The 14,102-nt window shown below is 39.1% G+C and overlaps 1 protein-coding gene across 5 annotated transcripts in view; it reads right to left on the reverse strand.

The window, feature by feature from the left end:
• Positions 1–14,102, reverse strand: part of DPP6 (dipeptidyl peptidase like 6) — a 542,987-nt gene that overhangs the window by 93,988 nt on the left and 434,897 nt on the right. For all 5 annotated transcript variants that reach the window (XM_027648436.1, XM_027648437.1, XM_027648434.1 and 2 more), the window contains exon 7: positions 6,212–6,293. In XM_027648436.1, coding sequence (XP_027504237.1) covers positions 6,212–6,293 — 82 coding nt within the window. The remainder of the gene's footprint in view (positions 1–6,211; positions 6,294–14,102) is intronic.

The following is a 14,102-nucleotide window of genomic DNA, read 5'->3' on the forward strand; positions in this document are numbered from 1 at the left end:
CAGAGCATCAAAGGAAAAAAAAACACCACAACTAACGAACAAAAGAAGACCTAAACACAACACTTTTCCAGTGGAATTATCCAAATAAAGTGAGAGGAGAGGGGAAAGGGAATCCCCAACAGGAGCAACATATCCAGGTGTTCAGGGTGTGTGTAATACATCTCACTAGAATTTCCCTAAAAAAATTCATATTCTGACATTGGAAAAGGGGATGAGGAGGAGATGTCACGACACTATGCTGAAATTCTCATTTTTCCAGAATGCAGGGCCATGTAAAAAGTTGTCTGAATATCTCTTACCATGCTTAAATAGAGCTTATATAGACATCTGGGGGCGGGGGAGCCTTTCTTTCTCATAGCTAGCAAGATAAGCAAGCCAGAATAATTACATACAGCAGACCACAGCTAAATATTGATTCAGATGTTATTGAAAAAAGAGAAGGTGAGAGAACAGCAGCTTGAAAATAATGATGTAAAAATCTATGAAATAATGGTAGAGACAAATAGACCTACAGTAATTATACACAGAGTAGTTCAAAAGCCCTGCTGGAACAGGAACAACAGCAGATGATTCAGTGCCTCCTGTGAAAATGGTCCTCCTCCCTTGATATCTGTGCAGTCCTTCTGCCTGGAACTAAGCTGGCATGACAGGCACAAATTCAGGCAAGGAAAAAAATTCTAATTAGAGGAGTCACTCCAGTTTAATTCCAGATGTCATCACTGAACCAGCTTTTCTTGCATCTAGACATCCCAGCTGGCAAAACATTGTACTAGAGCCTTAAAAAAAAAAAAAAAAAAAGATAGCAAGCAAGGTGGATAGGCTGTGGTCATGTGCAGCAGGATCTATCATTCAAATGGTTTAAGAAAATCCAGTATTTCTCTTAACTGTATTGCACTTTTTAAACAGCAATACGTATGACAATAAGCTGTTTACCAGCTTCAGCATTCACTTTTTGAGGGCACCTGCAAACCCCTAACTTGGTAGGGACTGAAAGAATCACTCCACCTTTTTTTTTTTTCCTGCCATTTGCATTTCACTGAAATAAAGATTTCTTAATGCATATTCTGCACCTGCTGTGACACTGAACTCCTGTTACCTTAGAACCAATTATAAATTTGATTGCAGCACAATCTACAAAGAATAACAGTCAGTTCCTGCTCCAAAAGGAGTTGACACTGGAAAAACCTCATTGCCTACGAATGTAGGAAAAATCCATTTTGCCCCTTTCGTGGGGCTGCAGTAAGTGTGAGGGCATACAAAACTTCCAACAACCCTAATCCTCTTCCTGTATGTTTTTGGTACTTAAAGAAACAGAGTAAACAGCAAAAGACTGAGTGGCCAGGGGAACCTTCAAAAAAATGTTACCCTTCCTTGAAGAATAAATACTATGATCTATGAGAGAGATTTTTTAGAATTATAACTGCTGCCTCTAAAAGTCGTGCAAAACTGCTTCCCCCAGCATCTGATGTGTCACCATTACCATTAATATCTGTCAGGACTGTTACAGATTCTGATTTTAAAAAGAAAAAAAAAAAAGAAGAAAATAGCAGCACAGTAGAAGTTCCTCTGCTTTTGCAATTGGGAGTTTAACAGCTCCTGTGAACTGTATTTAGTGCTGTCAGTGTAGACAAATATTCACTGCATTTTATCAGAGCACTCCTCCTGCTTCCTCCTTCCTTTGGCAACAGGGCCCACAGATATTCCTAGCTTGCCCTTAAAGCAAATATTTTGAACCTGGATGTGCTCATTTTGGGATAACTTACATAAAAGCCTCCAGAGAGCTTTGGATTTATTCACTGAGCACCTTAGCTGCAGATATGCACTGGACAGTCTCTTACTCCTGACGTCCTCCCTGACTTCGGCCACACTGCCAAAAAAAATGTCAAAGGAAACCTCTTCATGTTGCACTTATTTTTCTCGATAAATAGACAGGTCCAAGCCTGTCAGCCACAGAACTTTTATGAAAGCTGAGTTCAAGATCATAGTAACTACCAACATTTGCTTAGATACTACTGGGGCAAATGTACCACAGGAATCTCACATGAGCTCTTGGCACGTGGGCAGAGCCTCGCTCTAAGAGATGTAACGTGAGGAAACTGGTAAAATATTTCAGTAAGATCAATTAACTGAAGGTGGAGGTTTTTTTGGTGCCAGAATTAAAACTTTAAAAGTGGGTAGCTGTTGAGTCATAGATGGCATGATCAGAAAAAGAGAGGAAATACAAGGAGTGAAGACTCTTAGTGCAGATAAGCACACTCGGAAGAGAGTGAAGGTACATCCTAACACTTTTTTTGCAGTCCTGTCATGGCACCCACATCCTCATATTACTGGAAAGTATCACACAAACTCAGGATAATACAGCCTATTCACTAAAAAAAACCATCAAGTACCATGCTGAAGGCCAGTGGGCTGATGAAACTAAATACTGTGTGACTTTGTGTTGTTGGGTGCACCACGGAAAGGATGGATTTTTCCACAGACATTTTGCAAAGTCATTTACACCCACAAATAGTGAATGTATCACGCTGCTATTCCAAGTTAATAGTGTTTTTCACTCATTCTACAAAAGCATGAATGATGGTTCATGTTGCAGGACAAATGAGAGGAATGAGCCCTTTATTAACACTCAGATTTAGGGAATGTGTTCCCTCTTGCACTGAAATTAGTGGCTCTCACTATTGACTCTGGAGCTCATACCAGTAAGGGCCCCATGCTTCCAACAGTTTTGTAAGACTTTTAATTTGTTAAGACTTTGGCTGAGACCAGAGAAAAGCTGAAGCATTTTTCTGAGGTGCCAGAAGTGAAGGGTTCTTTTGCATTCTGATCTTCTGACACAGATTTGCTCTGATGCAGTATCTGCCATTATTTAAACAGCTCAGTTGGTATGTGTGGCATTCTGCAGGCTAGTAAGAAGTCAAGAACCATGCTCTAAGGAGTTCATCATCTAAAAATTGGCATATAATTTAATGAGAAAGGACAAAGGAAAACAAGATAAATAGCAAACTGCTCCTGGGAATATTCCACTATTTATTTTTAATCGTAGAGAATGCAGATCATTCAGGCTGCTTCTGTTTCAGATTTGTTTCTTTTTTGAATGAATAGACATACAAGAGAGAAAGAGGTCAGGCACAGCAACCCAAAGTTCCCCTAGGAAGCATGAAATGGAAGCAACAAAGAGAATAAGAATTTTGGAATCAAACCCTCTTACTCTCCTGCCCTGCCTCTCCTTTGTGCTGCCAAAAAAGAAGAATCCAGGAGATTTCAAGGGGAAAGCTTTCTTATTTCCTGAAAATTGGGGTATCTTCAAGGTGACACAAAACCCATCTGCCCTTTGCTCCTACCTTTCCTGGGAGATGCAGCATGAAATTGGATTGCAGCCTGTGCACAGAGGGATGCTGCACCAGGGCTGACACACACTGAGGTGCCTTACTGCTGCTGTAGGACCACCCTCAAATATTCTCACAGATGTTTGGCCCTGTAACCACCTGAAACCAGGGGAGCTGACATGCAGTTCCCAGTATTTTACTCTTTTCCATCCCACTCAATGTATTTCCCCCCCTTCTCCTGCAACACAACTCGATGTACACTTAGAAAAAACATATTCACACTATCAAATTCTAATAGACTTTAATTTTTCTCTGTCTATGCATTTGATGTTTTCCCCACAAAAGGTGACATGAATTTTGCTGCCAGTTATATTCTGAGTAACCCAATTAGTCCTGAAATACAGCACAGTGTTTTTCTATCATTTATAATGCTTGTACATTTTTTTTTTAAGCTTCTTTGGTAAATTCTCTGCTGATCATTAGATATAAATAGATTATATTGATGCATGTAAAAGTCTGGGTTTTTTATAAACTACAGCTATAATTTTATTTCAAAGCAAACTGGCAAGGAAAAGAGCATAGAGGCACATATGTTAGAAGTATGAAAGGTAATGCTTAAACTACCAGCGAGGTGCTCTTCATCTACCCTGATTCCAAATGCAAGAACAGGGAATAGAGCTCAATTACAGGCCAACAATTTTACATATTTTGAAATAAAAAAAAAAAAAAAATTAAAAAAAGTAGCATGCAGAACAAATCCACTGTAGCAAGACATCTACCAGATTCATATGGAATTCAACAGCCACAGGGATATTTAAAGGTACTTAAAAATATACAGCATGTATTCCACAGAAGGAACATGTACTAAACTTGATGTCTTCAGGAATTCTTAGGGCTTTAAGTTCTCCCTGTAAATTTCTTAATAAAATATGGTGGAAAGTGGCATTGGTTATTTCAGCGTTAAATGATACAGTTGGGAGTAAAGAAAACTTTTCTTCTCCTGGACTGTATATACTGCCTGTTGCATACATCATTTGTCTGATATGAATATTTTTCCTTTCTGTATGGTTATGTATAGAATCCATGGCAGAGAGGGCAATGGAGGCAGTAAATTGGTCATCTTGACTTTGGGATGAAAAAACTTAAATCTTCTTTCTGATGTGGAAGTTAAGTAAACCCATTCAGCTTGGTAAAATGAACATGAGTGTGAATCAATAATGTTCTGTGACTCAAGGTGCTGAAGGCACACAAGTTCACAGCAAAACTGTATTAAAGAAAAGAAGATTCACTTGTGAAGTGGAAAACATCACTAATGCAACTCAATATTAGCTTTTAATTAGCGGATGTATTTTTCCCTATACGTTGTGAAACTCAGTTTGTTAGACTTAAAATAAAGCCAGTGAACAGTGAAGAAAAAAATGCTGTTCTGTTTTGGCTGTATTTGCTATGTCCTAAAGGTATTCCCTACCCAGGGTAGAGGGATTGGAGGAACACGATCCTTAAGATCCTTTGCAAACCATTCTGTGATTCTATTTTTGAATATAATAAATATTTTTGAATATATTATATAATTATATATTATATATATAATTGTTATAGAATTATTATCAGCTGGCCAGAAGCACAATTATGAGGTTCCATTGGTCTTCCCCAATGAACATAAAGGAAAGAGCTTGGTCATGATCAGACCCCAGTCCCTGCGAATTGATACAAACTGCTCAGCAGTGAATTCCTGGGCAACAGACTAAGGAATTCGAAATGGCACATGTTAGAGGATGAAATTCGGCATGTACGTGTGTGCAGTGAAAGCAATGAGCTTCTCAGAAGTCATTTTGCATGGAGGTAAAGGCTGCTGCATCACCTCTCTGATCAGATTTGAAGTCGGTGATCTCCCTGATGGAGCAGAGGAGAGACTTTCCTGTTCCTGTATCTGTTATGTTTTCTCCAACCCAATTTGCAGACTGGCAATTATGATGTCTCCTATTGCTGTTTTTTAAATCATAAAATTTGAAAACAATCTAGTTAAGGCCACAGATAAACAATCCCCAAGAGAGGACTGGGGACAGGAGACATATGCCAGATTTTTCTCATATAATGAGCTTTCAAGGCTCATTTCTTGGTATAAAACTTACATAGCAAAAAAGAAGTTGCCACTTTTTCTTTTCTTGTTACAGTAGAGAGTGTTTGGAATATGCAAAACCTTAATGTTGGATTTGCATCAGGATATGAAGCCAGGGGATTTGGACAGGAAATACATGCTCTAAAAAATGGGCACATCCAGGATAGCCATGGCTGAGGGATAAAATACTGGAGATTTCAGGATAGTTGCAGTATGAAAAGCTCCATGAAATATAATGAACCCCTGACTAGTGATGTTGTTGGTTTTTTTAAACAGCTCTGAAAACTGTCCAGAATACACTTCTAATTCTGTCTATTTTACAAACAACTACGGGGCAAATTCAGGGCACCTCTGTTCTAGACAGCTGCATTCTCCAAACAGGGCTGCTAATATTAACATATCCCCAGTGCCAAGTTTGCAAGTCTGAAGATGCCCTTGTGAAGCAATGAGATGTGAACTAAATCACACTGTCTGTTATCTCTATAATCTGTCCTGTGTCCAACACTGGGAGAAGCAGGTGCATCCTCTCAAAAAGCTTCCATAAAGTGTTCTTTCTCTGCATTTTTAGAAACAAATTCTCTGCATTGAATGTATATATTTGAGAATTTCATAAATAAATTACATGATAAAACAACCCCCCATAAAGATGCTAGAAGCTACCATATATGTTTCAAGAATCTAGTCAATAAAGAATTATTCTTTCTTTACTTCCAAGCAATAGCAGCATGATGTCTAAATGCATTTGCACACTTGTTCTTTCTCTTACCAGCTGTTGCCCTTTTGGACCCCAACCAGCATACTGAAGCTTTGCATTGCTGACCTCAGGGGGGTACAAATTCTGAGGATCCCTGCAGAGAGAAAAAAATAAGATTTCAGCTCCAGAAATGTCCTTATATCAGCTGGTGCACACCTGCTTCAGAAATACACCATGAACTTGTAAGATGGAATCATCCAACAATTATAGCCAGATTTCAATAGACTTTTTTTGCAATAAGGTAAACACTACACCGCTAGCAAGTGTTGGTAATACCAAGTATTTAAGTGACAATTTCTGTTTTTTACTAATACGAAGCTAAACATATTCATTCCCCTGCTGACTTGCCTAAGCCTCAAGAATTAGTTAAGGGATGGCAAGCAATGTAACTGTATTTATCAACTCTGATGATGTCCACAAATGATAAATAATAATTATATCTTTCAATCCTACTGCCACAAGAAAAATATAATTTCATTTTCTTCACCCCATGTTTTTTCTGCCTAATAATTTCCCTTTGAACATGATGGCAGAAAAGTTAAGCAGCTGTATAACAACTGATAAGCAGCCTGGCTTCAAAGGTAAAAGTTCCTATTAATACCAAATATCTAATTTTTAGACAATAAAATCAAAAGGCTTTTCTAGTTCTTTCATCCATTACCTTCGTTTTGTATCAGAACATCAGTGAGACATAACAAATACAATATAGAAAAAGGAGGCTTTTTTGGTAAATGTCAGAGCAGCATAATGTCATTTTATCACAGCAGAGATAGCATTGACTTAACTGTATTTATACTCAACTCAAATAATTACATTACATATTCTAAAGTCACATTGGTATAGTAACATTCCACAAACAAGAACACTAATAAAGCCTGTATACAATATGCCTCATTAACAGATCTCAAACTGCTTGAAAAAGTAGGGGTATTATTATCACTGGCCTACAGCCAGGAATAACAAGGCAACATCACCCAAAATCAGAGAAAAGAACCAAAGCCTTGCTAGCCTTTAAGCAAAAGCCCTTCTTGTATAGTGTTTTCTGGGCCATGTTTTCAAAACATAACAAAACTGAATGTAATAATTAGACACTAACTGAATTCTCCTCATAGCCTGTTTTGGGATCTGGTGTTGTACCACAGTTACACTCCTGCTCTGCTCTCTTGGCCAGGAAGTCCCTTGGCTGCACATTCCCACTGCACTGGTGCTGTTATAGCAAGTCCAAGCACAGCAGCAAGAGGAATGTTCAGAACTGATTTTGTGCAATCTTTCCAAAGTGAAAAAAACTATCATCTCCCATGAACTCCTGATCTACGATCAGCTACAATAAACAGACCCAAGGTGAGGACCCCCATGGCCACACCCCTTCCATAATTCTTGCAGATAGAAGAGCAACTTCCACTCTCCTGCTAGAAGGTCCATAGCAGTGATTATAAACCATAACCCATAAAGTCTGCAAGGCCCCTGGGAAGAGGTTCATGGAGCTGACTTTAAATTGAAGTGCTCAAGGTCACTGAATTAGAGAATCATAGAATGGTTTGGGTTGGAAGGGACCTGAAAGATCATCCAGTTCCAACCCTCCTGTCATGGGCAGGGACACCTTTCACTAGATCAGGTTGCTCAGGGCCCCATCCAACCTGGCCTCGAACATTTCCAGGGATGTGGCAGCCACAGCTTCTCTGGGCAAGCTGTGCCAGTTTCTCACCACCCTCATGGTAAAGATGACAGGTTTGACTCAGACAGGATGTATTGAGAATGTGGAGGGGCAAGAGTGGGTTGTTGAGGTACTGACACTTTAAATCTGAAGGTATCCTAGGGTGCCCAGATATCTTTTGGCTCTATGTGCAAAGTGCCATCCACAGCTGCTCCCAGGAGAGTGAAATTACATCTTTTCTTACAGTTTTTACCCACAAGGTGTCTTTGTGGGTAGACTACAGTAATTTTTATAAGGTATGGATAAGAGAATACAAAACTCTCATACTGAGAGCAGCCACACAATTCCCATTCCAGTAAAAAGACTAGCCATACAACTTGTTCTGGATATTTTCAAGCTTGTATGCATTAGCTGCTTAGGTTTCCAGTCAGCTATGTCTGTTAGCAATCAATCTCTTTGGTTAGCTATCTTGATTATCTTAACAGAGAGTAACCTCTGAGTATAGAAGGAAAAGAGAAAAATAGTGAATCGAATCAAAACCTCTTATGGGAGAAAAAGCAGTACTTCACTATTTGTCAAATGAACTATCTAGTTCTTGGGTTATTTTACCCATGGTGAGAAGAAGAGCAAGAAATTACAATTAGGAGGGGAAATACCATCCCTAAATAAACAGATTATACAAATTGTGAGAACTTAAAGCTGTAATGCTTCAGATAACACAGGTGAAGCTAAGGGACAGACATGCCAATTACAGCAAATAATTCAGACCAGAGCTCAGACAAGTCCTGTCAGTTCTGCTCATTGCATCATATTTTAGAAGAGGAAAACTCTAATGCAATGAGAAATGCAGCATAAACCAGCTTTGGTAGCTGATAAGGTACCTATCAGCAAAGAGCTCTGCTGCAGACAGAAAAAAAAAAAAGCAAAGTCATCTTCCCTCTCCTGGGTATGGCCAAGGGAAAATGGAATTGCATCTCCTGAGTTCTTTCTCAAGTTGTTGGGTATGGCTGGGAAACATCCTTTGTAGCAAAATCTTGTTTGTTTGCCTTGAAACCTTTTGATAAATATGTGATTGAAGGGCTGGATGATGGAATTGCCTGTTGTCTGGAGGTGCCTGATTTCCAAACCGAGTTACCATAAACTGCCTCTATACTCAGGTAACAGCACGTACATCCAGGTTGTGATGCAGACCACTGAAGGTAGGTGGTAGCCAGGCATCCATCCTCATGCTGTGAGCTATTCCTTTCTACCAAAGGCTATAAAAGCAGAATAAGATCCTAGTTTCCCTCCACAAATGTTCCTGAGAGATGGACGTCTTGGTAGATTTTGACTTGCTCCTCATCTTTTGAAGAGGTTCCTCTTCCCTGGAGTAGCGACACTCACTCACTCACCTGCAGCAAACTTCAGCATCACGGGCAAGGGAATGGAGAAGACATCCCTCCTTGCCAAGCCTGATCCATCAGGCTTCAGACAAACTGCAGGAATGACCTGGAGATGGGCTGCATCAGGAGTGGCCAGAGGAGACCGGGCCATCAGCAAGCCCAAAGGCAGAACTAAAACGTGTTCACTTACTGGTGAACCTGACCATGAAAGACCAGATTCCCAAACACTTCCTTGGGCTATGTTGGGTGCATGGTCTGTGACAGAATATAAATGAACTCCCTCCCTGGTAGCCCCAAGAAACCCATTTAAAAACCCATTGTCACAGACTGCTTTAGGGTGGAAAGGACCTTAAAGATCATCTAGTTCCAACTTCCCTGTCATGGGTAGGAATGCCTCCCACTAGTCCAGGTTGCTCAAAGCCCCATACAGCCTGTCCTTGAACACTTCCAGAGATGGGCTATCAACAACTTCTCTGAGCAAATTATATCTTCACTAACTATATCTTAATTTCTCTGTGCTATTATATCACCTAGAGAGAGAAGGAGGAGGATGAATTGTCTACACAGCTGCTCTGGGTGAGATGGCCACAACTCTCTAACGCTCTCGTTGAGAAAGCTCTTAGTGATCCTCAAACTGAAAGACCCTTTTGGAGAGCATCTGCCAAACACATTTTCAGTTATCTCATATTATTCTGGACCTTTAACTCTCCCTGGTAAAATTCCCTGAAGGGAGTCAGACCTACGGACCCATAGTCAGACCCATATCCCAGGAGCACTCGTCCACTTCACAAGTGTTGCATAAATGGGATCTCATGTCAGTCAGCTCCTTCTGGGAGGTCTGTTATTACTACTAAGCTAGCAGTCCTCCACTGCTGCACCTTCCTTCTCCTCCAAAGCAGCCTGCTTAAAATTCCTCTGTATTTTTTTCCTGAATCAATCAATATTGTGGGTCATCTCAGCCTCCACAAAGAACCAGTGCTACTCACAGACCCTCATAATTAGGGCTTGTTTGGATTTGAGCCTGTCCCTTGTGAGCTCATTTGTGCAGGATGCTGGCTTGGAAATGGGCAGCTCTAAAGGCAGTCTGTATATCTCTGGTTCCTGGTTTGGACGAAGAACCAGCTTCACAGCATCCCCACACCATTTTCACTATTTCCTTATGAAAAAGAACATTAATCCTAATTTCCAGCCAAAGAAATGGCAAGGCCTTATTAAATGGTTGCCATTATTTATTTCAGCTCTTAAAACGACTGATTTTAAAACCTGGGAAAGAAGGGAATAATGACACTGTTTTAGGCCAGACAGAATATGGAGCAGGTCCTTATAAACTCTTCCACAGTAAGACAACATTGTCTGGACCAGAGGCTGTTAAATTGCTCCAGCTACAGGTGTGACTTCAGCACAATGTTCAAAAACCATTACTGAAATAGTAAATTGAGAAATTTGCTCATTTAGATGAAGTTTTCTCCAAAAAAGTCTCCCCTCAAAATTTCCAAACAAGGAAACTTTCCAAACAAGGAAACAATCAGCATGCTGCCTGCCAAATCATTTCTGCTTGCAATAGGTCTCAGAACATGTATGTAGAACAAAACAAACTAATCAATCATATTGGGTTTCCTGCATTTGACTTTAAAAATTATGGTGAATAATGAGGAACTTGTTTGAAAGAGTGTGTATTGGTTTTTGCTGAAATTTTTACATCTATGTGTTCCCTCTTCTGACATTTTCTCCTAAATTTTTCACTGTAATTGAGGGATTGTCTCCCTTTGCTTCAAGAAAAATATTTTGCAATGCCAGACCGAAAAAAGTCTGAAGCTGATAAAACAGTCAAAGTCTGGGGAATGGCTGTTCTTCTAAGGTCTGTTTTCATAACTTTTAATTTTAAATACAGAGCAACAGGATTGGTATGGAAATTCTCTGCATATGCTGCCACTGTGAGCAAAACCACAACAATTTGCACTAAAGGCTGCTCTGATATGTCCATCCTCTAAAAAAATAATCAAAACTATGCATATGAGCTGGGTGCAGAAAAACTTTGAATCTCCTTGTTTAACTTGCAAATGCCATAATTTTGGAAAAAAAATACTACATTATTAGTATATTAAGATGTCAGTACTATATGCAAAAAAGTTGAATAAATAAAGACAGCTAAAAAAAAGCATGGGGAAGGCAGAAATATCCCCTCTTGTTATCTGCATCAAGCCAGCACTGAATATTTTGAAAGACAACAGTCTTAAGGACAACAGCTCAGAGTACTTCAAGCATTTTTTATGGATAACTATAAAAAATTATCTATCTATCTAAACTATCTGTCTCAGCAGCAGAACTCAATGTCTTCACATCTACTTCTAATAGAATAAAATCAGACAGCAGCTAAGACAGATTTCTTCTTCCTTAGAAAGAAGGAAAGAAAAAAGAGATATAAACCACCACATAGAGAATAAATCTGGACAGGCAATAAAGAAGTGGAAACTTCAACATATTTAAGAGTTTTTGATGCACGATGAGAAAAACAAACACTCTGGAGAAAACTCGCAAAACCAAATAAAAGCACGTAAAACATACATGTTCATAAATGTACAAAGAACCATAGATAAGGACATGGAGAAAAAGGGAAAGATTTCCAAGAGGCAAGAATGCCACTTATTGAGAAGTAAACCAGCAATTTTAATGACTTGTTTTTAATGTCTAGACACAATTAAATTACTTATTTACTTCAAAATTCACCAAGTAGAAGAGGAGACAGGTGCCATTAAGAAAATTTCTCCCCAGGAGCTACAGAGCCCTGCTGAGACTTCCAGTGAGACAGAGTAAAATATAATACAAATGGGAATCAAAGACTTGTCAGAACTGATAAGCAAGAAATAAGACTCTTAGAGGATGCAACTAAAAGAATCCTCCTAGAATTCTAATAAAAGTGCTTAATTAGATGGGAAAGGCTCTTCCATTCATCTAGGCTTGTTCACTGTTAAATATTTAATGCACATACTCACACGTACACATATTTTCCTTACAGCACTTTTCAATGAAGAAAAGTAGGAGGTGATGAAAGAAGTTTGAACTTATTAATTTCAACTGCAGATACACATCAGTTCATTCAGTTATTCTTAAAAATACCAGAGCTCACCAACCATTTTTTCCAAGATCAATGAATCCTATGGATTTAGAGTACAAAAGATAAAAAAAGCAAGGGAATCTAAAACATTTGTCTCTAATTTGGCAATTCTATTGGATTCAAGCCAACAATATGAGCTCAGAGGTTCTTTTTTATTATATTCTGCAAGCATCTATCAATGTAATATTTGGTACTAAGCCTGCAAAACCTTGCACATTACTAATACCACCTTAAAATCATAGGATGGTTTGAGTTGGAAGGGATCTTAAAGATCATCTTCCATAAGCAGAGACAGAAAATCTATTGCTTGTCAGAAAAGGATCCACCAACTCCCATTGGGAATGATGTAAAATGATGGCACAGGCTTGCCTTTCCAGTAAAGGTCTAAAAAAACTGATTTAAAAATGCATTGGAGACTGGTACAAAGCTCTGAGTCACAGTGATACAGGCTGGAGGACAGCAAGATGCTGATCAAAATCTAAGGGTTTCCCTGAGCAAGGAAACAGTGGAAATGGACCTTGGATACTGGTACCATTACTTTTAAAATGATGACATTACCACGTTTCTCATGTGACCTCTCTAAACCACAGATGACCAGGTGAATTTTTACTGCATTTTTTAAAAGAACTTTTGTTCCTGGAGTCACATTTTGTCCCCTAAAGAGACAAAGAGAGGTGATAGCATTCAGGTGATAAACATAACCATTTTAAAGTAATTTTCTCTTACTCATATAATTTTCTCTTACTCTATAGAGGTTTCTCAGCCAGCTCTGACCTCAAAGCTACTCAAGGCATGAGGTAAGGCACTGGATTTATCAAGATTTCACATGTATTTATCTACAACAGAGGCACAGAAATATGAAAATCTAAACACCTGAATGCTCTCAAGAAGGCTAGACAGAATTGCAGCTAGCTAAAGATCAGCTATCCAAAATATGGGAAAAAAAACACAGGCTGAAGAGAAACAACTTGGTAAGCACCGAGATGTTTAAGAATGAACTCAGAAGATTTTCACAGTCACAAGCCTGGGATGAATGCATGTGGTTGTTCACATGACTCCGCCCGTCGACAGCAAAGGATATTTGTGATGAAACCTGAGCATTTTCCATCCAGCTGACCTTGTCTGACTTTCAAACATTAATAAAAATATAGTACCATGATGTGATGCCTGCGGAGAGCAATATGGGATTGTTAGTACATAAAATGAGATACAGAAATGATCTCCTACACCCAGAGACAGCAGAAGGGCCTCGTTACAAACAAGACTTCACCGGCTGTTAGGTCGCACTTTTAATTGGGGCAAGAGATTGATTCTTGGGCTTGTGCTCCAAACTAATTTAACAGTCTGTGTTATTTGGTTTCAAAACAAACCAGAATGACTCAGTATTCTCTGTTTCTTTTTGGAAACTAAGAGTCTTTGAGCAAATCTTATTTCTTCTCTTGTCAACAGGGTAAGGAGATCTTGGAGGTTCGTGCGTAGGTTCTCAGGAGTATTGAAACACCCTTCTGAACAGCCTCTCACCACACAGATCGTGTCATCATCAGTTAAAATTAACAAGGCATACACTTTGTAGCGCCATTATTTCCATTTCTTGTCAACAGCGATATGATCACTTTTAAACAACACCACAACTGGCCTCATTTCAGGTACAGTTTAAAAGTGGATGGAAAAATACTCTCCTTATTCAAGTGACAAGAACACCACTATGGCTCTGTGTTTCTGCCCCATAACAGATACGAATAAACCTCAAGC

Source organism: Corapipo altera, unplaced genomic scaffold (genome assembly GCF_003945725.1).
Source record: "Corapipo altera isolate COAL_440 unplaced genomic scaffold, ASM394572v1 47, whole genome shotgun sequence".
In the NCBI taxonomy this organism is placed as follows: Eukaryota; Metazoa; Chordata; class Aves; order Passeriformes; family Pipridae; genus Corapipo; species Corapipo altera.